The following is a 27,946-nucleotide window of genomic DNA, read 5'->3' on the forward strand; positions in this document are numbered from 1 at the left end:
ATAAATAAGGTTTGGATTGTCGAAACCAGCCATGAAAATAAAATCGGCACAGCTTTTTTAATAAATACTTTCCTTTCTGTTCAGGGTGGCATGTTTTTACATCATGAAAACAAACCATAGCGATGTCAATAAATAGTTAAACGTTTGTACAATATGGGAGCTAATCATAAGATCACCAGTCAAAGAGGACTGAATGAATTGACAATACTGCTCTGTTCTACAGCTGCCATGCGGTTTAAACAGAAAGGTTCAGCAGCAACAAGCAAACACTAGGCTTGTCATGGAGCACACACGCACACACACACACAATAATTCAAGCAAATATTCTGTTTCCAATATACGGAAATAAGTGCAAAGTCTGCAGCATTTTTGGATTGATATTAGTTCTGACAAAAACCGGTCCTGTGAGGACTCCCCCAGCCCCCCCTCTGCACCGAACAAGAAATGAAAAAGGTTGGGATGTGTGGGGGGGGGGAGAAGATGGTTGAGCCTCTTGCCTTCATTACCTTACAGAGAGAGACGGGGTTGCATTGAGACACTACATGGATGCCCCACACTGTGCAGAAACACAGTGACAGCGAAATATATAATGAAACAACACAGGGTGTAGCACAATGTGTCCCCCATCGCCGGCTTCCTGGCTCATTTCCACATCAAACGTTGCATATCAAAGGCGCCCCCCCCCGACTGGGGGCACCAATTGGATGTGGTAAATTCATACAAGTCTGCAATCAATATTTAATTAAGCGCAAGACTCAGTGTGGTGCATTTGGTATTTGCAGTACGATCCCGTTGTTTAATGGGCCTCCAGGTTTAAATGTGCTGTAATGGGGGAAGAGTAAACAATCCATAGAGAGCTTACACACCGACAGCATTATACTCGCCACTACCCCGCCCTCTTTCGCTCGCTCTCTCTGCTCGAATTCTACCTCTTCTCCCCTCTGTAGTCGGGACTGACAGGCAGGAGAAGCCAACAGGGACCACATGCAATCCAGGGGAGGATGACAGTGTGTGTGTTTCCCTGTGCTGGGATCCGCCCCTATCTCTAACGTAACACGTGTGCACACGCTTAAACACACACTCCACCGCGCCGTGGAATCGCTTTCCCGTCCGTCTTCATCATCCTCCTCCTAAGATTCGTCTGAGACTGTCACCAGCGGCCCGTCAAGTGCCACCAGTGCGTCTCACCTGTCTTCCAGTAATGAAACATTATGCATCCCAGGCAGGGGACATGACAGAAATGACAGCATCAACGAGAAGGACACTGGGGAGGGATATACAGCTCTGTGCTTCCTGAAGCCGCGCGGGGAACAGGGTCATCATTCGACACACACTCACGCACACATGTGCTCCTTTTGTTTCGTACCTTTGTTTAAAGTGCCTTGTTGAATATGTGCAAGGTCAAGTTGAAACAGGAGCAGGAGGAGCAAGAGAAAGTGGAAGAGAGAGAGAGTGTGAGTGAGACAGAGAGACAGAGAGAAGAGAAATGAGAGAGCAGAAAGGAGATAGACAGAGAGAAAGAGAGACAGAGACAGAGACTTCACACAAGCAGTGATTTAAAAAGAGGCATTATGGCACGGCACAGTTTGGCAATCTAACTCTTAGGGAGCGTGGAAGAAAGTGCCTTGAGAAAAAAATGAAAAATGTAAGAAATCAAAGACATTTAGGAAAATGACATGTTATTAAAAAACAAAAGTTCATGTTAAAAATTACTTTCTTTTTTTAAAAGAAGCACTTTGACACAAAGCCTGTTTGTATCCACACAATAGACACCGTGGCATGCTCAACACAAGCACTGACACACAAATTCATTTATTTGTTGGAAGTTATTTTTGATTGGATTGTTGTCCAGTCCTAACGAAGAAAGGGGGTCACAGTTCGGCCGCAGTGGCCCCAGGGGTCTACAGTGTCCGTTAATCTAAACCGTCTCAAAGTGTTTTTCCAGACCGAAAACGGGAGCATCCAGAAAAAAGGGGCTTATTCTTCAAAAGGCGATTAAAGTCCTGTTGCATTTGTGCTGACGCTCCGGTTTTTCACTTTCTGTCCAAAATATGGTGAACATTCAACATTCACAAGGGTCCTCAAAGGAAAAAGGATTATTAAAAAAATGTATCCACTTGAACGTGTTTTTTTAATCCATACAGAGTCCTTGGGTATTCTCTTTAATGATGGAAGCGACCTGGGTACAGTCATCAGCCAAAGTTGGGAGGAGAAAAGTTAGTCGATATTGATTTACCAGACATCTGTGGTTCAGTCTGTCCGGCATGTGTCCATAAGATCAATATCACCGCAGGTTTATTCTGTGCTTTTCTTTTCTGCTTTTATGGAGAGCTGAGCTTCCTGACCTTCAGATTCCCTGGGTCTGCAGAGGAGTGTACACATTTACATTACAAACCATCTCTGAAATATATGAAGTTAACGACTACAGCGGGCAGCACACTTCAAAAGAAGCCGGTTTTTTTTGTACCGAAGAATTTCTTTGCAGATGAACTTGTTTAATACTCAACGCGGTTTTGGTTTGGTAACTGAATGTTCTGTTAGTTAAGACCAGTGGGGTCTCCTTGAAGATGGGAAATCAGAATTCAGATTTCAGAAATACATCTTAACATATCAAGGCCATCTTGATATTCATCGTTTTATCCCACGCATGTCCGTTTGTCCGCATTGCTTCCTTCTTCTGACACTTTTACAAGTTACAAACTCTTAGAGGTGAGAAAAGTCCAGATATAAAGTTTTGCGAGGTAGGCGTACCCCTGCATTCCCCGCATTTTGTTCTTTCAAACGCGCTTATCATCTTTCTGCAAGAAGTATAGCTGCCCTCTTTAATGTAAAGTTCCAGGTTAAAGAAACTAAGGGGGCAAGGACATATCCTTACCTCCAGGTCTGGAGGAGTGACCTCGATTACTGTGTCCCAGAATCAGCTGGAGGCTGGACGAAGGGACCACGCCCTCCTGACGTCGGCTCAGGTTCTTAACCAGCCTGGAGGGGAGGGGGGAGCCAAAATGAGCAGAATGACAGTCTTCTTACCATAAAAGGGGAGGGGATAAATTATGCATTGAGGACCGGCAAAATGTATTCAAGTAAGTGGTTTATGGGAAGTTAGCTCTATTTTAAAACCAATAGAGACATTCGACATGTCGGCAGAGTCTCTAAACCAATGAGCGGTAACCAAAAACGAGTCAAGGTCAAAGAGGGCATGAAGGTCACAACTCTTTGTTGTGTTTTTTCTACAAACATCTAACACGCTGTAAGACCCACCACAGGCCTTGGCTGTCAACATGCTGCAGGTGAATGACGTCGCCACACTTGATGGACACGTTGTCGGCTCCGTTCCTCAGACAGTCGTCCAGAGCCCTGTATCTGCCGGGAGACTGGGAGAGTAAGGAGACTGAATGTATTAAACAGACGTGGTAAGCCCGTCCCCACGGCCACCCCAGCACCCTGTGTATTTAATGTTAAATAAAGCACATGGATCTGTCTCTCCCAGCCAGGTGATGACCTCACCAGGGCGATGACCTCATCGTCTGTGTCCGACGGGTGGGCGTGGTCCTGGCCCCCAGACCATTCCTCCAGACCCTCACAGATGACTACTGAGTGGGGCGCGCCAGGCCAACCTGACACACACACACACACACACACATATGTATAAGTCTACTGGTCCGAGGCAAAATCATATACAGTTTTGCAATATATTTGAATGAAATGAGGACATTGTAATTCAGACATTAAATTGAGTGAATGTGAATGTGTAAATATGTTATGAATGTGTGTGTGTGTGTGTGTGTGTGTGTGTGTGTGTGTGTGTGTGTGTGTGTGTGTGTGTGTGTGTGTGTGTGTGTGTGTGTGTGTGTGTGTGTGTGTGTGTGTGTGTGTGTGTGTGTGTGTGTGTGTGTGTGAGTATATGTGTGCGGGTTACTGCACTCACTCCGGCGGTTATGCTGCGGCTGAGGGGAGTGGGGCTGTGGGTCAGGACTGCTCCGCCCCGACTCGGTGTCCTCTGAGCTCACTGATGCCCTCTGCTGTTTGCTGCGAGAATCACACGTTAGGTTCACTTACACAAGGCGAATCAACCCAGTCCGCACATACTGTCCCTGGATGGAAAACGGTCCTCCTATGCCCCACAGTCTTGGATCAACTTTCATTTAGCCCTAAACCCACCCACACTAGAAAAGTTAGTGTGGGTGGCAATAGACAAAGCTGGTCCCAGATCTGTGCTCATCCACTTGAACTACTAGTTCATGAGTTTCTCGTAGCAGCTAACGGCAACCCGGGGCCAGGCAACAGTCAGCCAGCCGGGCAGAGCAGAAGGCAGCCACGTGCATGATTCTCTGCATAGCGGGTGAGCAGTGGGACTCAAAGAGCCCTGAGCGGCTGACACGGTGTTCACACATCGGATCAGCACTGGTCAGCGACCAGGCCAGATCACGGGCTCCGACGGTCCAGAGCTGCATTTAGAGATCGCCAGCTGCACTACAGAATGTCAAGCAGGGCAGAGTGTCCTCTGAAACCCAATTCTGCTCAGTGAGACCCGATACGGATAAATCAAATAATCCCAAAAATAGAATATACAGAAATGAACTGAATTTCCTTTCTGTCAGAAGATCCGTTTGCGCGACATGCAACGTAGCAGATCTCAGATGCAGAGATGAATGCACGATGCATGTGGTTGAGGATGCCATGTTCGGGCTAAAGAGGAGGAGCTAGTATTTCCTCCCGTCGCAGACCCATGGAGGGAGGGAGGGAGGGAGGGAGGGAGGGGGGAGGGAGGGAGGGCGGGATGGAGTGACTGACAGGTGAGGATCAGTGATCCCAATGATCCAAAATGGGGGGGACGGTCGGGATGTGAGGGGGGGGGGGGGGGTTGTGGTGGTGCAGATGGCGGTCAGTATGCAAACACAGCATCACCAGGGGGGGGGATGGGGGGGATGGGCCATGCCGAGGCCAGGAGGCTGAGATTACCACTGAGCATCGGGGCGGGTCAGTGGCGCTGGGGCTGGTGGCAGGGTTGTGGCCACTGCCGGGGGCGGGGCCTGGGGCTCCGGGGGCGGGGGCTCCGGGAACGCAGGCACAGAAAGACGTCGGCCGACAGCGACACAAAGTCCAGCCCCGGCAGGCAGCCCCGGGGCCCGGGGACCACTCGGGAGGGCCGCACGCCCCTGCAGCGGGGGAGGGACAGGTGGGGGAGGTTTGGTGGGGGTACGGGAGGTGGAGGTCGGGTGGGTGGGAGGGGGGGGGGGAACCAGACGCTAGTGGAGAGACGAGAAGGGCAGCACTGCCTCACCCTGCCTCCCGCTGACCCCTACGCCCCCTAACACACAAACACACAGCCCTTCTACCCAGGAGCCTGCCCTGTGCTAACCTGGCACACACCGGGGCTGTGGATCCATAGGATCGGAGAGGCTCGCACATCTTTATCTGAGTGGCGGTGCGCCGGAGTTGGATGGTGCACGCATCAATAGAGGAAGCTCCCACACTCGGCCGCTTACAGGCTGACCAGGCTAACAAAAGGCGTCGGAAAGAAAAGGTCTACGACTACCAAAGGAGCTGCACCGTAAGCTGCCGAGAGCGGGAGCCTCTTCCATTAACACAGGATCTTCAGCTAACGCGGGCGGCGGCCCTGTTCCCCTACTGCATCGTGTCTCTCTGCGTCTGTACACACACATGTTATGAATACATGGGTGGGTAATGTGTGGTGGTGAACAGGTTGGCTGGGATACGGGTACGGGCTCTGTGCTGGGAGACACAGAGAAGACACTCACCTCTCGTGGTGGAGCGGGGAGAGAGGAACGTGCTCTACCAGCTGGCTGTGTTGATACGCTTCATCTAGACACCGGAAAAGGGGGGGTAAAAGTCCCTTCAAAGTGTGGCTGTCGGTGTTATTTAATACTGGGAGTACAAGGGAGGTGTCGGACCTTTGAGCAGCTTCTGTTGGCTGGTGAGGATTCTCCTCAGCTCGTTCAGCCAGGTCATCTTCACCTCCACGGTGGGGGCCTGGGGAGAGGATGGAGGCATTAAAACAAAGGAACGACTCTGCTCAGAGAACCATGGTTCAGTCCTTCCTTCATGGCTCAGTTTCTAATCTTTGATATGAAATAACAGGGGAAAGAGCCACATAAAACAAAAAATGACAGTATGCACTTAAACAGGAAACTGTGGCCGAGTGATGAGTGATTAGAAGTGTCCCACTCATCGCAGGACCTAATGTGTTGCAACAGGACGTGAACTAAGCAGAGTTACCACGTGTACCACTTAAAGGGGCGGTGCTGGATTGTGAAGACAGCAGTAACCTGATGGTGTTGAGGGCGTGGAGGCCTGTTCACCTGAATAACGTACACCTCCTCCCTGCCGCTGTACCAGATCTCAAACTTCTTCACGTCTCCCTTGACGTTCTCCGTTATTCCCACCGCAGACATCTGCCGAGGTGTATCCGATGCACACACCCGCAGACGCAGTAAGACACACACGCACACACACAATAATACACCCGCACACAAACAAAAGAACAACTTTTGTGAAGGGAAAAAAGGCGCAGCAAACAGAAACACACACACACAAACAAGAACTGGGAAAGGAACACATGCCCGCATGTGCGTACACACACACACACACACACACACACACACACACACACAAAGAAACAATTTCGATGCAAGACGTAATATGCGGCACAACCAACATCACTCTTTCATCATTAGACAAAACACCTGCCAACATGTGTGTGTGTGTGTGTGTGTGTGTGTGTGTGTGTGTGTGTGTGTGTGTGTGTGTGTGTGTGTGTGTGTGTGTGTGTGTGTGTGTGTGTGTGTGTCAGAAGACACATGTGTAAACACACACTTCCCCTGTGCTCCCATCTCCTCCTCCATTAAAGATGTGCTGCTGTCTGCTGCTGTACCAGAGGGACCCACACCCTAGGGCCCGGTCCATAGATATCCGGTTGTAAGGGTCTTACTAACTACTTTTATTAGAGGCTTGACGATAGATGCCTCTAGGTCAGGGGTCTCAAACTCGCGGCCCGGGGGCCAATTGAGGCCCGCGGGACGGGGTAAGTTGAGTCTGAGACCCCTGCTCTAGGTAGACTATGCTTATATGAACCTGAAGATGACCCAGACCATTGCTTTATGTCTGTGTAGGAAGGCCTAACCAGGGACAGCGAATAAGGGATCGAACTATCAACCTTGCGGTTTCCAGCCAACCTGCTCTACCTCCTTAGCTACATGCCGCCCCAACATAAATACATAATTTTAATAACCCATTGATAAATCATAAGCCACGGACCTTGAGGCAGTGCTTGAAGCTGTAGGAGGGCGTCTTGTCGCAGCCCTCGCCGTGCTCCTCGCGGCGCTTGCAGAACAGCAGGGCCCTCTCGTACAGGAAGAGGTGCCGCTGCATGGGCTTGAAGCGAGCCAGCTCCTTCATGCGCGTGGGCCCCTTCTTGTGGCTGATCCACACGCTGAAGGAGCCCTGCATCAGCACGCGGCCCAGCTCACACAGCTCCCCCTGGGAGGGCGAGGAGGGGCAAGAGACCCCGGGGGTCAGAGAGAGAGAGAGAGAGAGAGAGAGAGAGAGAGAGAGAGAGAGAGAGAGAGAGAGAGAGAGAGAGAGAGAGAGAGAGAGAGAGAGAGAGAGAGAGAGAGAGAGAGAGATGTTAGAGGAAAGAAGGGAGATAGAGGAATGCAGAGATGAGGAGAGACATGGTAAATGGAGGACATTTTATAGTGCTTTTCGGCCTGTGGCGACTTAAAGAGCATTTCAATTATTGCCTCCCATTCACCCGTTCTTACATTAATTCACTGCCGGCGGTGCCAACACTTCAAATGACTTTCAATGGCTAATCAGCATCACATCAGAAAGATAGATGGAGAGAATGATAGCCTACCTCGTATCCTGTGATGGCTATCTGGTGCATGGAGTCGTTCACTGACTTGAGCAGCTCCAGCATGGCTGCCAGCGCCCCCTGCAGTTCAGACGTATCCTCACTGCCTGTACTGCACTTTAATAACTCCTGAACACACACACACACACACACACACACACACACACACACACACACACACACACATTAAGAAAAAAGCATTTACATGGATACAGTGTGCTTGGGAGGATGATGGGAGGATTCTTTGTGAAAAAAAATCTTTAAAACATTAACAAGGCAATGATTACAATTAATACAGCATGTACACTGTCCTATTAAGTACTTTTGTGTGTGTGTGGGACGTGCTTACTGCATGTATTTGTGCGTGAGTGAACTGTGCGTGCGTGCGTGCGTGCGTGCGTGCGTGCGTGCGTGCGTGCGTGCGTGCGTGCGTGCGTGCGTGCGTGCGTGCGTGCGTGCGTGCGTGCGTGCGTGCGTGCGTGCGTGCGTGCGTGCGTGCGTGCGTGCGTGCGTGCGTGCGTGCGTGCGTGCGTGCGTGCGTGCGTGCGTGCGTGCGTGCGTGCGTGCGTGCGTGCGTGCGTGCGTGCGTGCGTGCGTGCGTGCGTGCGTGCGTGCGTGCGTGCGTGCGTGCGTGCGTGCGTGCGTGCGTGCGTGCGTGCGTGCGTGCGTGCGTGCGTGCGTGCGTGCGTGCGTGCGTGCGTGCGTGCGTGCGTGCGTGCGTGCGTGCGTGCGTGCGTGCGTGCGTGCGTGCGTGCGTGCGTGCGTGCGTGCGTGCGTGCGTGCGTGCGTGCGTGCGTGCGTGCGTGCGTGCGTGCGTGCGTGCGTGCGTGCGTGCGTGCGTGCGTGCGTGCGTGCGTGCGTGCGTGCGTGCGTGCGTGCGTGCGTGCGTGCGTGCGTGCGTGCGTGCGTGCGTGCGTGCGTGCGTGCGTGCGTGCGTGCGTGCGTGCGTGCGTGCGTGCGTGCGTGCGTGCGTGCGTGCGTGCGTGCGTGCGTGCGTGCGTGCGTGCGTGCGTGCGTGCGTGCGTGCGTGTGTGTGTGTGAGATCCTACCTTTAGTAGCAGCTGGTATTTGGTAATGCGTTGGACGGGCTTCAACAGATACGAGTCCAAGCCAAGTTTGTGCTCCAGTTTCTTTTGACACTCCTGCATTAAAGGGCCATGCCAAAATAAATACACTTACAGCCCAACAAATAAAGGTTGCATACAAGTAACCCACACATGTAATCATTAAACTTATTGTTTTAACAAGTATGCGTAAAATACAGAGACAATTGTTCAAGTATGATTGGCTTTCAACAAAAAATAATTAACACAAATATAATTATGCATATATATTGTATTTTTATTATCATATAATTATGCATAGATTATTATTCAAATATATTTTGGGAATACATTTCAGAAACAACATTGACAGAACAAAACAAGTAACATTTATCTTAAATGATGTGATAGACTATCCCAAATGTGTTCCGTGTCATTAAGAAGGTAAAAGCGGGAAAAGGAACGCACCTGGAAGAAGGCACAGTCTGAGAACTGCCGCCATAGTGCCTCAGAACGCAGCTTATTCTGACAGAAACACTCATACATCTGGAAGTTTTCTTTCTGGGGGAAGAAAAACCCAAATCCCATTACACAGAGGGGTGGCGTTGACACAGGAGTAAGTAAACAACACGTCCAAAATGTCAAAATCCGAAGTATGTCAACTTAAAAAAAAAACAAGAGAAATGAGACAGCACTCAGAAACAAAGGGAGCGTACCTGCTCCAGGAAGCAGGCTCCTACCCTCTCAGGGGTGTCTATACAACCCTCCAGGTCCTGAAGGAACACCCTGTGAAGATCCACAACCCACAGTGAATACACAACCCCCAGGAGGGGTCTACACTACGACATCACACATGTAAGGTTTCGATATGGTCACAAATGTTGTATTTAGAGTTGTCAACCTTGCTACTCATGAGGTCGTCAAACCATCTGCTTATGAAGTCAAATACACCATGGGCTTAACAACCACGACAACACAAGAACGTGTCATGTCGTTATACTTCACTATGTTATGACCCTGCTTGTCATTTTTGGGGTTTGCATGGGCCTGGTGTATAGAAACAGTTGAACATTATCAGGCGAATAGACCATTCAAAAGACGGCAAACTTTGCCTTATTATGTGTACAACCGTCCACAGCTGTGACCATGAAGACTCAACACTAAAGTCCCATGACCAAAACCAATGGACGTCCGTGCTTCAAACACAGTTTTTAATTGAGCTAACAAATCAAAGCCTCTTTCATTAGCGCGTGACACAGTAGCTCCGAACACGCTACAAATCAAACAAAGGCATTGGACAACACTATAAGTGCATAACGGCAGCCTCCCTCACCAGTTTAATTTAACATTCGATATTACAACTGACACACCACACCCCCCACCGGATGCTAAAGTGTAATTATTTCCCAGCCTCAGTCATCAAACTGAGCCATTTAACACAGCAGGAGACCAGCGAGACGGATTCAGTACAAAGATCAACACTAATCAAGCCCCCCCACGCTGAGAATTAAAATTACAGGGAAAAATAAAGGTTGACAGGATTGGAGAAGCCTTTGTTTTAACCAGGAGTGACTGATTCATTAGCCACGAGATGTCCCCGAGAAGGATCTAGAAGCAGGGGGGGTGGGGCATAGAGCAGTCACAGCTAACTGCTACCTAGTAATTAGTAAGACAGTCCGTGTGTCGGGTCGGGCTAGAAACAGTGTGGTACTGCGGCGCTACACAATGAAACAAACAAGAAACTAAAAGGAAGATCAGGATAATCAATTTTAAGTTGTTTTTTTAACGTTTCCATTCCTCCTTGAGACTATTGCTCAATACGTTTTGGTTGTGACAATTGTTTGTGTCAAGCGATTTTGCACCATTAATCTCTGCATTGATTACACCACTGTGTAGTTATGTATTTATATTAAAGGATGGGTTCATGGTTTATCCAGGAGGGGTATGTTTTTAAAGCATTTATACAAAAAATATCCATTATTCCATGCATGTGTTTGTCTTTTATTGCCTATTTTTCATTGTATTTTGAGATTAGCTTATGTTCATGGGAACAACATACAAAACAATGTATAATTCACACACAAAATAATGATTTGTTCAATAGGTTAGGAAAGTGCTGGCAGACAGTCAATAGAAAACAGTGAATTTAACATTTATGAATACGGAATATTGAGTAATCTGTGGACCAAATACATTCCAGCGATTGAAAAAATCCATTCAGCAACAGCCACAACATGCACTTCCTTTACATTGAATGCCTATAATTTAACACGCGATTAAACATCACCTGCTGTGGAAATTGTATATCTCTGGCATGTTGCCAAACAGGATGTCTCTCTTGCTGCGTAGGATTGGGGGCAAGAGATCCCACAGGGAGGGATTGTCCATTTCTGCCCGGTAACCCTGAAATATGCATTAGGAACTTCTAAATACGCCTATTATGATGACAGCGGAAAAGACATCCTTCACAGCTGTAATCAATACATTTTAATCAAGATAGCACAGTAGGGGGTCTGAGGGGTGTTGGGGGAGGGGGGGTGTGTCTATGAGGCATGGGCCTTAGATGTAGTCCCATGGTGGTCATTATTGAGATGAATTGTATGCACTCAAGTGTAAAGTGGGAAATAAAAAGGAGGTCTCACCAGTAGGACTGATAGGAGTTCCTCCACATAGACCCTCTCCGTCTCAATCAGTTCCCTCAGCACATGGCTGTGGAGGACCCATGCACACACACACACACACACACACACACACACACACACACACAAATGTATACAGAGACATGCATGCAATGCATGCACAGAAACACACGGGCATGCGCACACATTTAGATTCACACACAAGCATGCACAGCCCGTCCCCCACAAAGACAAAGACACACACACACACACACACACACACACACACACACACACACACACACACACACACACACACACACACACACACACACACACACACACACACACACACACACACACACACACCAGAGGGCATCGTTAGCATGGTGAAACAGAGAGGTAAACAACAACATGGGGCGTGGCGGACAGATGGGAGCTCACCGCTTCAGCAGGTCGGGGCTCTCCTCTCCGTCCAGAGTGTAGGACACACAGCTCCGGTTCTCCTGGTAGTCGTGCATCACCTCAATCTGGAGCCGCCGCGGGGAACACAAACCACATCATTCTCCGTGTGGGGTTCGGTGCCATTAGTAAAATGGGGTTAAAAGCCAATGGGTCTCATTGAAAGCCATTGAAAAAAATTCAGTTTCAGTTTAATTATCATTACTTTTTCTGCCCCACCTTTCTACTGCTGGAGGTTTTCCGTGACGTTTTCTTTCCGGGCAGAGACAGGTCAAAAGTGAACTTCAAGCCATCACCTTTATTAAAAAATGAATAAAAAAGTGGTTTATTGTATTTTAGCCCTGCTGCAGCATTGTTGGTAGAATACATTCACAGTCAATCAAACATTTCTCAAGGCGATGTGGTCAGATGTAAGGTTGAGAGCCCCAATGGGGTTAGGCTGAACATGTCGCAGTTCAGAGAATTGTAGTTCTGTTGGTGTGTTGCTTTATCTTGTCTTCATCACGAAGAACAGCTGACATGACAGCCTCTCCTTCATCCCAACCTTTGAATCGCATTTGTATGCATAAGGGTGTGTGTGTGTCACATAATGTACGTGCCCCGTAATACCTGCATTGCAGTGCGTGTTTTTGTGTCTGCGTTTATCATTGTGTGTCCGTCTGTGTATTTGTCTGCATGAGTGTGTTTGTCTGTGTTTTATGTGTCCGTGTGCGTGTGCGTAGGTGTGTTTGCCTGCGCGCGTGTGTGTGTGTGTGTGTGTGTCTTTGTACATGCAAAAGCCTTTACAGTATACATACACCCCCCCCCCCCCCCCCCCCTTTCCCTGGTGTGCTCGGACAGCCTATGGATAGTTAATTATCAACCATCATATCATCGTTATTATTAATCTCATTACTAGGGGGGGTCACATCACAACAGAACAAAGCCTTCATGACCACAGATGCAAACAGTGCATGGCTCTTCTTTCTTTATTTTTATTCTACTCTTAATTATTTTAATGAGCCCAGTCTCGGGCAAACAAACACCAAGCGATGGACACATGTGAAGGCGCCACACAGCGGCAGATGCACCGCCCACCGCCCCGATCCCCCACAGGAGCCGCCCAGAGTTCAGTAAGGCCTGGATCCACTGGGGCTGTGCCCTCCTGGGTAGGATGAAAGCTCCTTTAATGTATATCAACCGTGTAGTGCGGCAGCAAGCACGGCTAGCATCAGGGCTAACAGTGGGGGGGGGGCGTTGGTTCCCAAAGGGCTGATTAGAACCAGCTACCCTTGTTCCACGCCTCGCCTTTCATACGAGGTGAGGGGGTCTGATCCCAGGAACGGGCTCAGAACGGCAACACTTTGGGGCAAACTGACGGACATCCTGCGGTGAGTTAATGTGGCCCCAGAGGAGGGCAGCAGGAGGCCTCGGGATGGAGCTCTGGAGGTAGGGAGGGGGACTCTGCTGACTGCCTATTTTGCCAAAGCTGTGCAGAAGGAAAGCAGGGATGCCCTGGGTAGTACAGGACTAGTTATAGGGCTAGTTGGGCTAGTAGCAGTGATAGTAGGACATGTAGTAGGGCTAGTAGAAGGGATAGTAGTAGGAGAAGTAGTAGAACTAGTTAAAGGGCTAGTAGGGCTTGTAAAAGTGTTTCAGCGTCATGCATATGTGTGTTTGTGAGCATGTAAATTGAATGTGTGTGTGTGTGTGTTTATGTGCGTGTCTGTGATTACCTACTAGGCTTTGGAGTGTATCATGTTATGTGACTGTGTGGGTATATATCATGCTTTGGGGTGTGTGTGTGTGTGTGTGTGTGTGTGTGTGTGTGTGTGTGTGTGTGTGTGTGTGTGTGTGTGTGTGTGTGTGTGTGTGTGTGTGTGTGTGTGTGTGTGTGTGTGTGTGTGTGTGTGTGTGTGTGTGTGTGTGTGTGTGTGTGTGTGTGTGTGTGTACATGCCGTGCTTGGGGGAGAACAGGGGGGACTTGCAGCGGGGCGCGTTGTTGTCGGGCCTGGGCACCACCAGCTGCACCGGCCGGACGTGTTTGTCCGCCAGCTTCCTCAGGCAGGCCTGGCGGTTCTGGATCATGAGCTGCACCGTCCCGTGCTTCTCAAACGTCTTCAGCATCTGACTCTGAAGGACACAGCGGGGGGAGGGAGAGAGAGAGGTGTAATGGGTTGTCGTCCAACGGGAAACAGGGTTGGAACTCTTTGGAAATCTAAGGAAAAATTACTTTTTAATTGTATTGGTATTGTGGTATTGTTCATATCATGAAATTCTGTATGATTTTATGTGATGTAAATAATGTCTTATGATTAGTAAATAAGTGTTACTCATTATTAACAATTATAATAATAATCACACTTTATTAAGTATTTCTTTGCAACAAATAACAAAATGAAGCATCTAGTTAATTAGAAGACCAATAGGAACAGTACAATAGGAACAGAAACAAAGAATAGAAAAAAATCGAAAATCTAAATAAATATCAGTTATTCATAGTCAGTTATTTCAATAACCACTGAGTATGTCAACGTTGGCTGGGGCCGTAGAGGACCACATGAATGTAACGCTGCTCTGTGTGTTTGGTATGAGATGACCTGCAGCTGTGGCGTGAGGACCGCCTCGTACTCCTGCAGCAGGGCCTCGGGCCCCGAGCTCAGCATGGACGGGGCCCCCTCCAGGAACCTCTCGATGTCCCTCAGAGCGGCCAGCGCCCCTTCCTTGGACTGGAAGCGCTCCACCAGCTGGTTGGCCAGCAGGTAGGCCCCGTCGTCACACCACGTCTGGGCCTGGACAGGGCACAGGGGTGGAGACAGAGTGTGTATACATATTTATGTATATTCTGTTACTCATGTGTTTATGTCTGCCTCTGTGTTTGTGTGTGTATAGCATGTATGTCAGATCTGTTACTCCCCTGTTTATGTCTGTTCCTTAAGAATTGTGTTCCTTAAGAGGGTGTGTGTGTGCGCGCGCGCGCGTGTGTGTGTGAGAGAGATGGTGTGTGTGTGTGTATCTGTGTGTGAGTATGAGGGTGTGTGTGTGTGTGTGTGTGTGTCTGTGTGTGAGAGTATGAGGATGTGTGTCTGTGTGTTTGTTTATGAAGGTGTGTGTGCGTGTTGGTGTCTGTATAGATGGTATATGAATATTCTTTGTCAGGGTGGACATTTTGTGTGTGTGTGTGTGTGTGTGTGTGTGTGTGTGTGTGTGTGTGTGTGTGTGTGTGTGTGTGTGTGTGTGTGTGTGTGTGTGTGTGTGTGTGTGTGTGTGTGTGTGTGTGTGTGTGTGTGTGTGTGTGTGTGTGTGTGCGCGCGCGCCATCAGAAAGAGGCGTCTCTTCTAACGTCCGCCTGCCTCCATTCTGTGTCCATGCGTGTCTGACGTCCCTGTCCTTAATCGTGCCCGTGTACACCCATACCTTCCCAGTACGATCCATACACGTTTAGTTCCACAGGTCTGTGTCCTGACGAGGGGCGTACCTGGCCGAAGCTCAGCAGCAGCTGGTGTGTGCAGAGGAGGCGTGTCTGCTTGGCCTTGAGGGCGGAGCTTAGCGTGTCACAGTGGTGGCGCAGCTCGTTGCAGCGCTGCACGATGAGCGCCAGGGCGTAGTGGTGGCTGGCCGCCAGCTGGTGGCCGTGCAGGATGACGATCTGGGCACCGCCCATCACCTCCTGGGGGACACACGCACACGCACAAGCACAAGCACAAGCGTGCACCAGTGTGATTATGTCGGATCAATCCATGCCTTTGATTGCACTGTGTAATGTAGTGAACCTATAGCATCAGTCGAAAGCTGTTGTCCACCAAAACACATGCGAGCAAACACACACGCACAGACACACACATGTGAGCAAACAAACACGCACAGACACAAATTGACACAATTGCCTTTTTTTTGGTAGGATTTTTCTGCACGATTTTTGATACCGAAAAAAGATGCAATGGTTTGTGAGTTGTGCAGCAATAGATTAAAATATCACTAAATTCAACTGCCTGAGGTAGTTAGAGTCAGAAGGGGACGAAACGAAAGGAGCACTTAAGAAAAAAGGAGCACAAAAATAGTGTATATGACACATATTTAATTGTATGCCACTGATCCTCTTAAACACTGCTGTTGCTGTCCCTACGCTACCATTAAGATGAAAATACGTGAAACACATTCAGGGAAGACATTAAACAAGCTGGCGTCCACTGGGGCCTGTGGACCCCCTCCCGTTCTAACAGTCTTAGAGAGCGGGGCGTGGAGAGGACTGACCTGGGCCTGTGAATCCAGACTCTCCAGCTCTTTGAGAGCCTGCTCTGCCTGAGCCAGCGTCTCCGCTGATGAGGACAGCTCCTTCTCCTGAGACGTCAGGCCCTGCAGACTCTTCTCCATCTGACACACACACCAGGTTAAGGCACACACACACACACAATTGTAAAACATAAGGCGAGAGCCTTAGAGTTTATATATAATTCTTTAGTTGCAAGCATATGGGTTTATGGCTTTATGAACGGGTACAATTAAAACTACAACTGAATAGAGAACAGATTAGCTACAGCAATCAGAACAACAAGGTTTTTTCATTGACTTGTTTATACTATGATTTCATATGTTCTATTAATAAGTGCATCAAAGTGTACACACACGATGCTCGGTGCTTCAGTCATACCTCTTGAAAGCTCTTCTCATATCTGAGCAGCTGGATGCACTGCAGTAGCTTGAGGTGGTGCTTCTCAAAGAAGCCGTCGAAGGCAGACTCCATGTCCCGGAGCTGGGAGAGGAGCCTGAACCACCGCACACACACACACACACACACACACACACACACACACACACACACACACACACACACACACACACACACACACACACACACACACACACACACACACACACACACACACACACACACACACACACACACAGCCCTCAGATCAGCCTTCAGTATGTGTTGAGTATCTCGACTGTAGTTACTATTAATAATGCATTAACCACACTGAATTATTGAGGAATACATGGAAATATAACGATGATAAGTGGGTGTGTTACGTGTGCTGCATTATAACACCATGGCTTAAAGGAGAGCAGATGCAGAGAGCATAGGATCAAAGGTGTGTCGCATGAAGATGGAGTCACTTGGCACATTTTTTTTTTTTCAAAACATGATTAAAATCATACAATTCTGGTGTGAAACATCCTGTCAATTTCATTTAGCAATGCTGACAACATCCAGTAACACAGCCAACACTATCATCATGGTGTAACTATGGTTATGAATGTAGCTTGAACATAAGCCAACCAAAGGTCTGTGGGGTGTTCTCTTGCCTCTGCACTGTGTCCCAGTCCAGTCTCACGTCCCAGTGGCAGTCCTCCTCGTTCCCAGAGCTCTCCAGAATGGACAGAAGGTGGCGGCCTTCCTTGGACACTGACCGGATGGCCTCCTGCCAAACACCAGGGGATTATAACGGTGGGTACAGAATTGACTTTAATGTCCACAATGGTGGAAATGTCCCTTTGGTTTCATTGTGTCGTTTCTCAAAACAGAATACATTATTAAAATGCAATACAGTACCATTGTGGAGTGTGCGTGGAGAATGGCTGGTTTAACCGCACATACTCCACAATGTTAAAATACAAGTACAACACAACCAAAAACATCAGTCCAGGCGAATATTATATATATGTCAATATAAAAGTATGTAAACATGGTAAAGAATTCCACAACTTCAAGGCTTTTGGTATAAAGAGAGCTGATTATGATAGTCGTTGGCTGCGGACATCAGAGATCGAACCAAATTACCTTTTGCCGAAAGCCAAACACCCTAACCATAACCACTACCTTGTGTACATCTGACACTATTCAAATCAAAATAATGTAATGATTAGGGGTCAGAGTAGCTACATTCAAAATTCCAGTAGACAAAGTCCACAGAATGTGCCGAAAGCCTGTATGTATCTCTCTAGGTCTCTCCCAGAGGGCACTACATGTACTAAGGATATACACTGTGCATGCTACTTGACACTAGCTGAAGAAGGCTAAGCTTCTCCTAGGCTCCTGTAACAATAGATGGTGGTTCACATGGTTCACATGGGAACGTGTGTATGTTGGGAGTCTGTGATACAGTTCATAGTCAGGGCTCCACTTAGGTTTGGTCATAGGACCTCAGCTCAATGAATAGCTGAATGATTAATAAGATGGATGCTTCCTGGATGTCTTCAAAAGACTAATGGATAGAGAATGTTCACACAGGCCTCATTATGCTGTTTCAAGCAAGACTATCAAGTCATATCTTGGAATGTTCTTCTAGTTTTGGTATCGTCCAGATTACGTCTTACACAACGCCATACTGCAGTGTACAAAACAAAACAAAAGCCTACTTATTAGGTTTCAACCCAGCAAGGTTAAACCCCCTAGGTTGGCATGCTGCCTCAAGCCATCCTTCAACAAGACCCTGACCCTTGCCCCTACCTACTCCTTAATGAAACGTACAACGAAGAAAATACAATTTATTTTCAATTAATCCTAACTTGCTTTGGATAACATTGTCAGTAAACATAGTGCTATGATCGTGATCGTATTTTTCAGTGTCATTCACTCTGTTCCTGTCTCTTGCTGTGCCATGGTTTTTATGTTTTTTGTTGTTTGATTGAGTTAGTTTTAAAGATCATCAGTGTACCACACACACACACACACACACACACACATGTTGCCCCCTCCATCTCAGCAATGTCCTGTGTTTCTTAATGTTCAGTGTTAAGCTGTCTCTGTGTTAGTTAGTAGTTAAACCATTACTTTCCTTGTGCATTTAAAGGGTTTCAAAGCTGATATGGAATGGAACATGTCTTGTGACTAGCCCGCTCCCCTAGTCTGGCCGTAAGGATAGCAGAACATGTAACGTCTGTTCATGCGACACACAATGCCACCCTGTGAAGTGAAGACAGATCAATAGATGGAGATCAGTACCTTGAGGTTCCTGTACTTGTCGGTGTGAGCCTTCAGGAGGCATTCAATCGCCCCTCCCTCATCCGTGAGCTCCGTCTCGGCCAGATCGGTTCCGAAGGACTGCAACATCTGGGCGATGTCCTTCACTGTCACTGCAAAGCTTTCTATCGCCTGCGGGGGCAGCAGAGAGCACACATACAAAATAAAGAAAAAAATACAGGGATGCTGACCATATCACCATGGCAACAGAGACAGGGGGGCATGTGAGGACCGTAAACGACAATCTTGAAGGGAACAAAACTAAAAGCTTGTATCCTTCAAATACACGGCAACCTTTACATGTGATATTTAACATCAGAAGGTAAATAAATCTGATCTCCACAGGAGAACATAGTTAAAGACTATAATGTAGCCAAATAATCCTTGAGATTTACAACTTGCAGCAATCCTGGGAATCTTTTTTTGGGGGTTTTGCCAATAAATGATAGAACAATTGTAATGTCTATCGTACCGTTCGTAGGACGATCCAATCGCTATGGCAATAGTCTAACGTGCCACCAAACTCGGAGGTCAGTTGGTTCTCATCGATGTAGCGTAGCAAGTCTGTGACCGAGCTCAGCATCACTACCTACAGGGGGCCAGGAAAAACCAGCCGTGAGCAACCTCTTTCACCGAGCAATGTTGTACCCACAAAATGTAATGTTTGTTGTTGTAGTTTAACCCTCACACCTTTAGTACCAGAATGAGTGGCCAGGAGCCAGAGATGTTTGCTTGACCTCCAACAACAACTGTTAAAGTAACTGAATTTGCAAAACTACTGTGTCAGTTGTCTAATTGAACTCGTTCTAACACATTCTTGACATGTGATTTATAAACATCAGCATTGTTAAAGACACCGTCACATGAAAACCGGCCTTATCCATGTTAGCTCCTGATCATAACAGAATACAATTACTTTAGTAATATTATTAGTATGTCACATAATTGCTTAATGATTCAACAAAATAATTCAGTTGACTGGTTGCACACATGTAATGAACACGAGTCCCACTACACCTGAAAACGTTTCTGAACGTCCATAGAACCTTTCACCTTTAATACACAGAATACATACGTGCACATCTACAGAAGCAAGAAACGCTCTGAATGCCATTGTGCTGGGTGGTCCCGTGAGAGGAGAATATACCTGGAGGTGGGGTGGGACATGTTTGGTATCTGAGGGTGTGCTGCCTTACTGGCATCTTCAGCATGAAATCCTCCTGGCTGAAGCGGAAGCCCAGGTCGGTGACGGTGCGCTGGAAGAAGCTGGTGGGCCGCAGCACCAGCACCAGGTGGAGGTTGCCAGGGAAGGAAGCCTGGGGGAAAGATGGAGCATTCATCTCGTGGTTAGGACGCCGAAAGGTTCCCGGTTCACATCCCGATCGCATCGGTTTGCCCCCTTGAGCAACAGGCTTCACTCCTATATGCGTTAGTTAATGGCATGCATCTGTACATTTAAATGACTAAATTGAAAATGATTCATTCAGTGAGAACCCCCTGTAGGGCATTTAAATCCTACATCAATCGTGCATCAATAAATATGCATTGGATCTTGGAATCCCATTGGAAGGATTTCCAAGGTCATTGCACTCCTGCGTATGGTAATGATAATGTGAAGTAATAATGTCAAATTAAAACGACCACAATAAGATATATTAACTTGTGAAGATACCATCCTACTTAAATTATGTTAATAAATTGATAATGGATTGCTGTGCAGCCGTAGTATGACCCCTCTGTCTTTATTTTTGCTAAAGAGCATGAACGTAGTTTGGACAGATATTAGCAGGATTGGAGAGAGGAAGTATTCAGCAATAGATAGAGCCATAAGAATTGACAGATAGCCTTTTTTTTTGCATTCAGAACATTTGGTACGACATACATGCATCAACATAAACAAAATAAAAAACGCACCCAAAAAGGTGCGTTAAGTTATGTTATGTTTTCTTTTATGTCTTAAAATGACTTTGGCTATCTGAAATGCATCGATACCAGAGTGCTGATCGCTCAGAATCTGTGACAGTAAGTGCAGTAAGAGGGAGGTCATTGAATCATTGACAAGAGTGTGTTGACAGTCTCAACTGTCAGCTTTCACCTCTACACTGGCTAAGGGACTACAGCTCGCTCTGTGTCTCAGCAGGGGAATCAGATGGTATAGACTAGGCAGCACTGCAACTATAGGGCATTTGGGGACACACCATGACAAGGTAGAATAATGTGAATTATGCAATGCACACGAGTTATGTCCTATGTTGATGTCTGCAGTTAAATCCAAGTGATGCATAGGCTACATGTCATGGAAAAGTATATGCATAATTAGCATATGTGATGTGTTTTTTATTGTGGTTTAGAACAAAAAATGATTTACATTGTCAGAACAATTTAAAGTTGCATTCATAGACCGGCATCATAGTACAGTCGTGGCAATGCTATAGGCGCCAGGTCTGCAGTATTTAGCATAAAGCTCTAAAGCAACAGCAGCACAACACACTGAAACACATGATCATACGAAGCCTATATTGGGCAAACGCAATGTAATAATAAAAAAAGATATATACCTAGAGTCGCCTCATGTGTGTCTATTCGGCACACATGACATTGATTCACCCCTACTTCCATCAAACAGATACAATGTTAAAGACTCCTTTCACAATGTACATGCATCAGCCGATCAACTTTTCGCACTAAATTGAGCATCAGCCATGTGTTCCTATGGAGAGCCATAGCATGACTGAGCAGAATCCTACAGCGCACCGCAGTGCCGCGCTCACTGCCCAGCTGCAGACGGCGCGCGTGCCAATGCCAATGCCGCATTTCTCTCAGCCCGCCCAAACTTAGTCGTAACTCTTCCCTAAATGCACTTAAAGTCAAAGTAAACAACGATTTTCGTTTTTTACCGGACTCCTCCGTATCCTGGGCATCTTGTGCGGGTGAAACCTCTCGGTTATCGTATGGGAAGCCATTCTCTCTGTGGTTAAAAGTTACAGCACCGCGTCCCCGTGTAGGCGGGCGATGCCAGGCTACCCCTCCGGTTTCCTGGCGACGGCTGCAGCAGTGATGCTGATGCTGCCGCTGCTGCTACCACATTAGCGCGGGGGTGGCAGCAGCACTGACTGCGTCCTCTCCCTCCCTACCATCTTCTTCTGCTTCTTCTCTCCTCCTCCTCCTCGTAATGTTTCTCCCGCCGCATCGTCACGCCAAATGTGACGTCATCTCAGGGAGCGGGGGAAAAAAGAAACGCCGTGGCAAAACTTTGCTTACTCATCATCTGAGTAGCACCATGGAGGACGAGACGAGAGAAGTAGCACTGCCGTTTTATTATTATTATATCAGCCGTGTTCTAGGCGCATGATGGCCATTGTAAAATTGACATGGTAATGAAATGACTTGAAATTAATTCAGCTGACGGGATATTGCTCACCGCTATTCTGCCAAGAGCAGTTTTGATTGATCCCCAAGTGTCCAGTCTTCGGTCTAAAATGATGATAAACTTTACTCCTGGCTGCCTTGTTCTGGAAACAAATACAAGAGTCAGTAGACATTGTAAGCCTATGTACTTTTGCATCAAGTGACGGAATGGCTATTTTTGAATGCTTGTTTCCACCAATCATAACAAGTGTATATTCCCCATTAGTAATAATAACCAGTAGGCCTATCACCGCATTCAGTTAAATGAGAAGGAAAAAGAGATCCAGAGTTTAACCAAAGGCCAACCGTGCCCAGAATACAAAATGCACGGATGCACTGCATTGCGGGGAGAGGGAGAGGGAGACGAATAGATTCAAACGCAAATCCAAATGGAAAAGGAACACACCGAGGTATGAGAGTGAGGTAGGTCAGGACTTTGGCTAGAGACTCCTCTGGGATGTCGCTAAACGCAGAGCATTCTGGGAGGGTGATAATGACGCTGGAGTCTTCGCCACGACCCCCTGTCGACACAAGACACATGAGGTCACTTTAAGGCAAAAGGTGTGGTTCAGAATATGCAATCATTGCGTAGTCACAATGTTTTATGCATGTAGGTTCTGTGATGTTTTTGAGTGTTGGCATTTGGACAAAGCCTCACCTGACAAGTATGCAACCTGTTTCTCGATGTAGCCGACCACCTCCGTAAGTTGCACAGGAACAGTTACCTCTGCAAGTAGATGCACGTTTTAAGGATGTATATTTGCATAAATAACTATTAATTATACAATTCGTAGAATCCTTCAACCGTGAACGTCCCCCGTCCCCCCCCTGTTTAATAAAATAAGACTTATGCTGGGCTACTTGGACTTTAGGTAGGCCTATACTGCATTAATATTAATAAAGCAAATAATTAGCCCTCAATAAAACAGCTTCCATCGGTTTGATTGTCTTCATTAGTAATATTTTCAGAGAGATCAATGAAAAGCTAGATTCTTCAACACAATGGCAGGCCATGAGGAACAAATAGACAGTAAAGATAATCAAACAAGAGCCAGCGTTGGTATGTGGATTCCTTACCCTAGTAGCATACATTACAGTGGAAACATTCATTACACAAGTAGCACAGCTACTTTACAGTAGCATGTTTGAATCATGTTGGTTGACCTTAGTAGACTTTTCAGAAGATAGTACCTCATGCTTAGTAGCCCCTTGAATCAAGGAGGCAGATTACCAGAGAGAATATACCCCAAAAAAATGTAAAGGCATGTTAATGTAAATAGATGCAATAGAAGTGGAGTATCATCTTCATCATCATGATCGCTTAGCATCCCACCAAAGTGATCCCTGCCAGAGGGTTAACGCATCGGAAGGGAAGCCGATTCCCACACAACTAACCGTGTGCTCATCCATTATAGACAATGCATTAAATATGTAGCACAACTGAAAGAGAGAAATAGAGTGTAAAAAGGGCGGGAGAGAGAGAGATGGAGGGGCGGTGTCCGTTTCCAGGTAACGGGTCATGAATCCCACTCCTCCCTGTTCAATGTTTCATGTGTCTGATACAGAGACCGGTATGATGAAGGGATGGGCCGCGTCGGACATGGGGGTCTTAGCTGAAGGGAACTTCAATTTAGGTTTAAATTATTTTCTCACGGCCACTGTTACAAATGTGCATCGGCCTATCTGCCACATTTAATGCTTGTGGTAAATATAATAAAGCTTGTTTTATAACAGAGAGATAGGCACTGACTGACCAATTCAGTCAATATTATTTTAGAAGAATAAAAGACAAGGCTTTGGGTAAATACAATTCTAAATCACAACTGCTGATCTTGCCTTCGAGAGCAAGATAACCTTGGACTGCATGCCTCAAGCACAAATTGAGAAGGCTGTTGAAACATTATGTCCCTGTATGCTGCAGGCCTGTAGATTTACAGGTTTTATGGCTCCACGTGCAATATGAAACAGCCTAGGTATCCCAGGTTTTTACAATTGAGCAAGGCAGGAGGGAACATCAGTTTTTTGACCGCATGATAAAAAGACACAGGCTAGATGCCCATGTTAGATGGATGAACTCTACTGGGGATTGACATGTGGACACTAAGGGCTGAGTTTGACACGACTCAGATATTAGGGGGCTATGGTGTTTCACTCCTAGACACATAAATCCTGGGTTTGATCCCCAAATGTCTGCAGTCTAATCTGTAAGCCCCCTCGTGCAAGAAGCAATATTTAACTATTATCAAACACAACACTTTCTTTAGATACATTTCTAAGGATGCCTACAGTTGGATATTTCATGCATAACATTTTGGCTAGAAATCGAAGACCCTATGTACTAGACCATCCTTTTCCTGAGCCCTACCTTAGATCCATATATTGCCTAATGACCTGTATCTGGACTCACTGTAAGTCACATTGGATAAAAGTTTCAGCATTGCCTTAATTTTTTTTGTCTGCTATTATGTCCACCATAGATATTCAGTATAACTTGAAGTTTGTTAAGTAAAGTACATCTATGCTCATCAATCAACATCTCACAGAGCCACACGTGTGAGGTGTCATTTTGATATGGTGTACACACACACACACACACACACACACACACACACACACACACACACACACACACAGGGAGAACAGAAGTTAAAAACATTCTTCATAAAAAAGTGTTAATACCATCTCAGGCTACCCACTCAAACTCAGGCTCATGTCATTTATACTCTTCATTCCCCTGTGTTGGGACATCATCATCATCCTCATCATCATCAACCTCAGGCACAAGCATGAAATCCCTGGCAGAGTAGAAAATCCCTTCCTTCAAACACGCCACCAGACTTGTGTTCATTCATGGTACACAAATGCCCCGGCTAATGCGTTGAGGTCAGGGCATATTTTGGAGTAAACATGTCTTGCAGGGCTGAGGGGATTAGTAAGCAGGACTGTTGCGTGTGTTGGAGGAAAGCGCATTCCATCACCCAGGGGCTTGTGGAGAACGGTTTGCTTGGGTTTTAGGAAAGGGAGTTTAATACGGCCCTTGGAGTTAAATATGGACAAACTGTGGTTAAACAATAATCATACAATTGTTTGGATCATTCTGGAAAATATTTGGAGAAGCTCTCTTCCGTACTATTTAATCATGTCAAAGCATTATAAACTATGAAAGTACTAAGCTTTGGCCATTTTTATTGTAGTATTTGGTATTGGTGCATACATTTTGTTATTTATATTTACGTTTTGTGCATTGTAATGTTGGGGTACAAGAATACGTGTGCCGGGCGGAATAGCAGCTATATTCTCTGGGGTGGTCGCCCACATGCTATTCAAAATATTTATACTTATACATATTTTTCATACATTATAGGTTAGAGTTAGGGTCAGGGATTATCCTCAGTGCATACCAAGTGTTAATGTTCAACAGTCTCCACTAAGTCACAATTCAGGTGACTGGAGCGGAAAGCTCCCCGAGTATGAAAATTGTAGATGTTTAGCCAGAGGTTTGTTAATGAATGGCTAAGCACAATGTCAAGGCATCACCGCCAAGGCTGTACCTGCAAAGATTGAAGAACTTTATAGTTATTTGATATCATTCATGGTGTGAGGCAAGGGTTGCTTTTAGATGTATGGCGTGTTAGCATTGGTACATACAGAGCTATCCCCAACTGTGTTAACTAAGTAGTGGATTGAGCCAAGTGACGGCTGACGGGGGGACTTTTGCGATGGCTCTTATTTCATACACATCACTACGGTGAACACACTTCAAACGGTTATTAATAGATGGTCCTTGGCCTTTTCCCAAACGTTCCTGTTACTCATATAAACTCTGGCATTATTACAGGGAACACAAGGTAAAGGTCGCAGCGTTGTGGGAAGAATCGATTCAGGTAAGAATCGCCATCATTATCGTCTGTTGCTCGGAGTCGAATCACAACTTTGAGAAATCGATTTGATATAACTTTTTAAATGATAAAATCTACTTTTTTATTTGACACACTTTACTCTGCGCTCAAGTAATCATTTCCCAAACCGCCCGTCTTAGCTCACAGAGGACTGGGGTAGATTCCGAAGTACAAGGATCCCCAAGTACGGGATGGAGATTCGATTTTGAATTGGAAACCTTTTTGAATGGAGGATTGATTTTGAATCGATTCGTTGGCCCAAGTATCAAAATGGAAATCTAATAGTACGAAAAAGATTGATTCACAACCGTTACGGTGCCTTTCAGAGAAATTACAATATCCCCTCTTCAATTACATAACAGCAGTCTCTGTGTGAAAGTCCTGGATAGAGCTAGCAGTCATTTGTTACTGCTCAGCATTTACGCCTTAATATCAGTAAATCCAAAAATAAATGGAGAAGCCAGCGCTTTTTCTTGTACACGTCATTCAAAAGAGTGCATGGGTCAGGATGGAAAAATCAATGTGATCATTATTCTGATCATTAGCTTTTCGCAACCCTTTTTAGTTTCCTGCGTTTCCTGATTCTCATAAATTTAAAATACATAAATCTTAAATTGTGTAAAATGTACCTGCACCAAATCAAGCATTCTATATATCGCCATATGATGACTATGGAGAACCATCCCTTCATCTGTGATGTTTAAAACAGCTGACCTAATGGCTACAGGGCCTGATCCTAAAGCTAAGCTGCAGCAAACTGGACAACGGATAAATTGCAGGTATATGAACCACAATCCAGTCCAACACAAAATTAGGATAGTATGGTATACATTACAAGGCTGTAAACATCGAGTGAAACTCAACCATACTGCACTGCATCAATTCATACCACACATTACTCGTTCAATCTTTGATGTGTGTGTATGTGTGCGTGTGAAGTGGCTTCGGGTGTGCATACAGCACGAGCAGCAGCAGACCTATAGCTCAGCTCCACAGTGTGATGTGAGGACACAGAGATCCTGCGTACTCACGCTGCAGAGTGTCCTGAAGCTGGGAGCCGGCCTGCAGCAGGCTGCGGTAGCTCTCCATCTCTCCTGGCCTCTCCTCTGGCTGCCGGTCGCTCTTCTCCTGCATCCAAGCCGGGCCCATTCCCCTCACCACCTGTACTGCTCTTCTGCACGCCCCCCCACCCCTGGACCAGTCTCTGTTGGCTCTAATACACCAGCTGGCGGTGGTGGGTTGTGGTGGGGGGGGAGAGGGGTGTTATACCTTGTCTAGAGTCTCACATCCTCCAGACAAGACCCGCAGGCCTCAAGTAGCAGAACCGCAGAACATATCGATCCAGACACTCGGCCAGTACCGAGACCCGACGGGGCTGTTTTTTTTTTACTTATATTGAAGTCTCCCGCCTGCTGCATAGAGTCCACCTACGACTTGCAGGTGTCTAATAATAGTCCAGAGCAAGAGCTGTCCTCCTCATAGAAGCAGAGCCCAGGGAGTCTTCAGTCTGTCTCCCACAGCATACGTCAGCGAGCAGCGAGGATGAGGAGGAGGCGGTGGAAGAGGGTCCGTTGACAGGGTCCTGTTGTGAGCCGCAGTGGCTGTATACTTACTGAGCACCAGCGGCCGGTCACTTGAAAACAAACACGGCTCCATCTGTCCACTGCTGCCTGTCTGCCTCTCTCCCTCGCCCCTCCCCT

General features: G+C 46.8%; 1 protein-coding gene across 2 annotated transcripts; it reads right to left on the reverse strand.

Moving 5' to 3' along the window:
• Positions 1-32: 32 nt before the first annotated feature.
• Positions 33-27,939, reverse strand: mcf2a (MCF.2 cell line derived transforming sequence a). 2 transcript variants are annotated; one of them, XM_060063018.1, is made up of 30 exons: positions 27,278-27,939; positions 23,006-23,074; positions 22,754-22,868; positions 22,361-22,451; positions 20,136-20,255; positions 19,412-19,528; positions 18,922-19,071; positions 17,283-17,398; positions 16,627-16,741; positions 16,230-16,349; positions 15,454-15,645; positions 14,576-14,767; positions 13,930-14,108; positions 12,216-12,291; positions 11,979-12,064; positions 11,559-11,625; positions 11,204-11,319; positions 9,633-9,702; positions 9,385-9,477; positions 8,923-9,015; positions 7,877-8,002; positions 7,276-7,497; positions 6,321-6,413; positions 5,913-5,991; positions 5,760-5,823; positions 3,926-4,026; positions 3,505-3,614; positions 3,259-3,371; positions 2,876-2,979; positions 33-2,362 (listed from the first exon to the last, which is right to left on the reverse strand). In XM_060063018.1, the coding sequence occupies exons 1-30, from the start codon at positions 27,393-27,395 to the stop codon at positions 2,322-2,324; spliced, it is 3,348 nt and encodes a 1,115-aa protein (XP_059919001.1). In that variant the 5' UTR covers positions 27,396-27,939; the 3' UTR covers positions 33-2,321. The 2 variants fall into 2 exon arrangements, with proteins under 2 accessions (XP_059919001.1, XP_059919000.1); XM_060063017.1 differs by having other exon boundaries at positions 12,216-12,292; positions 13,934-14,108; positions 16,627-16,748; positions 17,278-17,398.
• Positions 27,940-27,946: the final 7 nt, after the last annotated feature.

This window comes from Gadus macrocephalus, chromosome 10 (genome assembly GCF_031168955.1).
Source record: "Gadus macrocephalus chromosome 10, ASM3116895v1".
Taxonomy (NCBI): domain Eukaryota; kingdom Metazoa; phylum Chordata; class Actinopteri; order Gadiformes; family Gadidae; genus Gadus; species Gadus macrocephalus.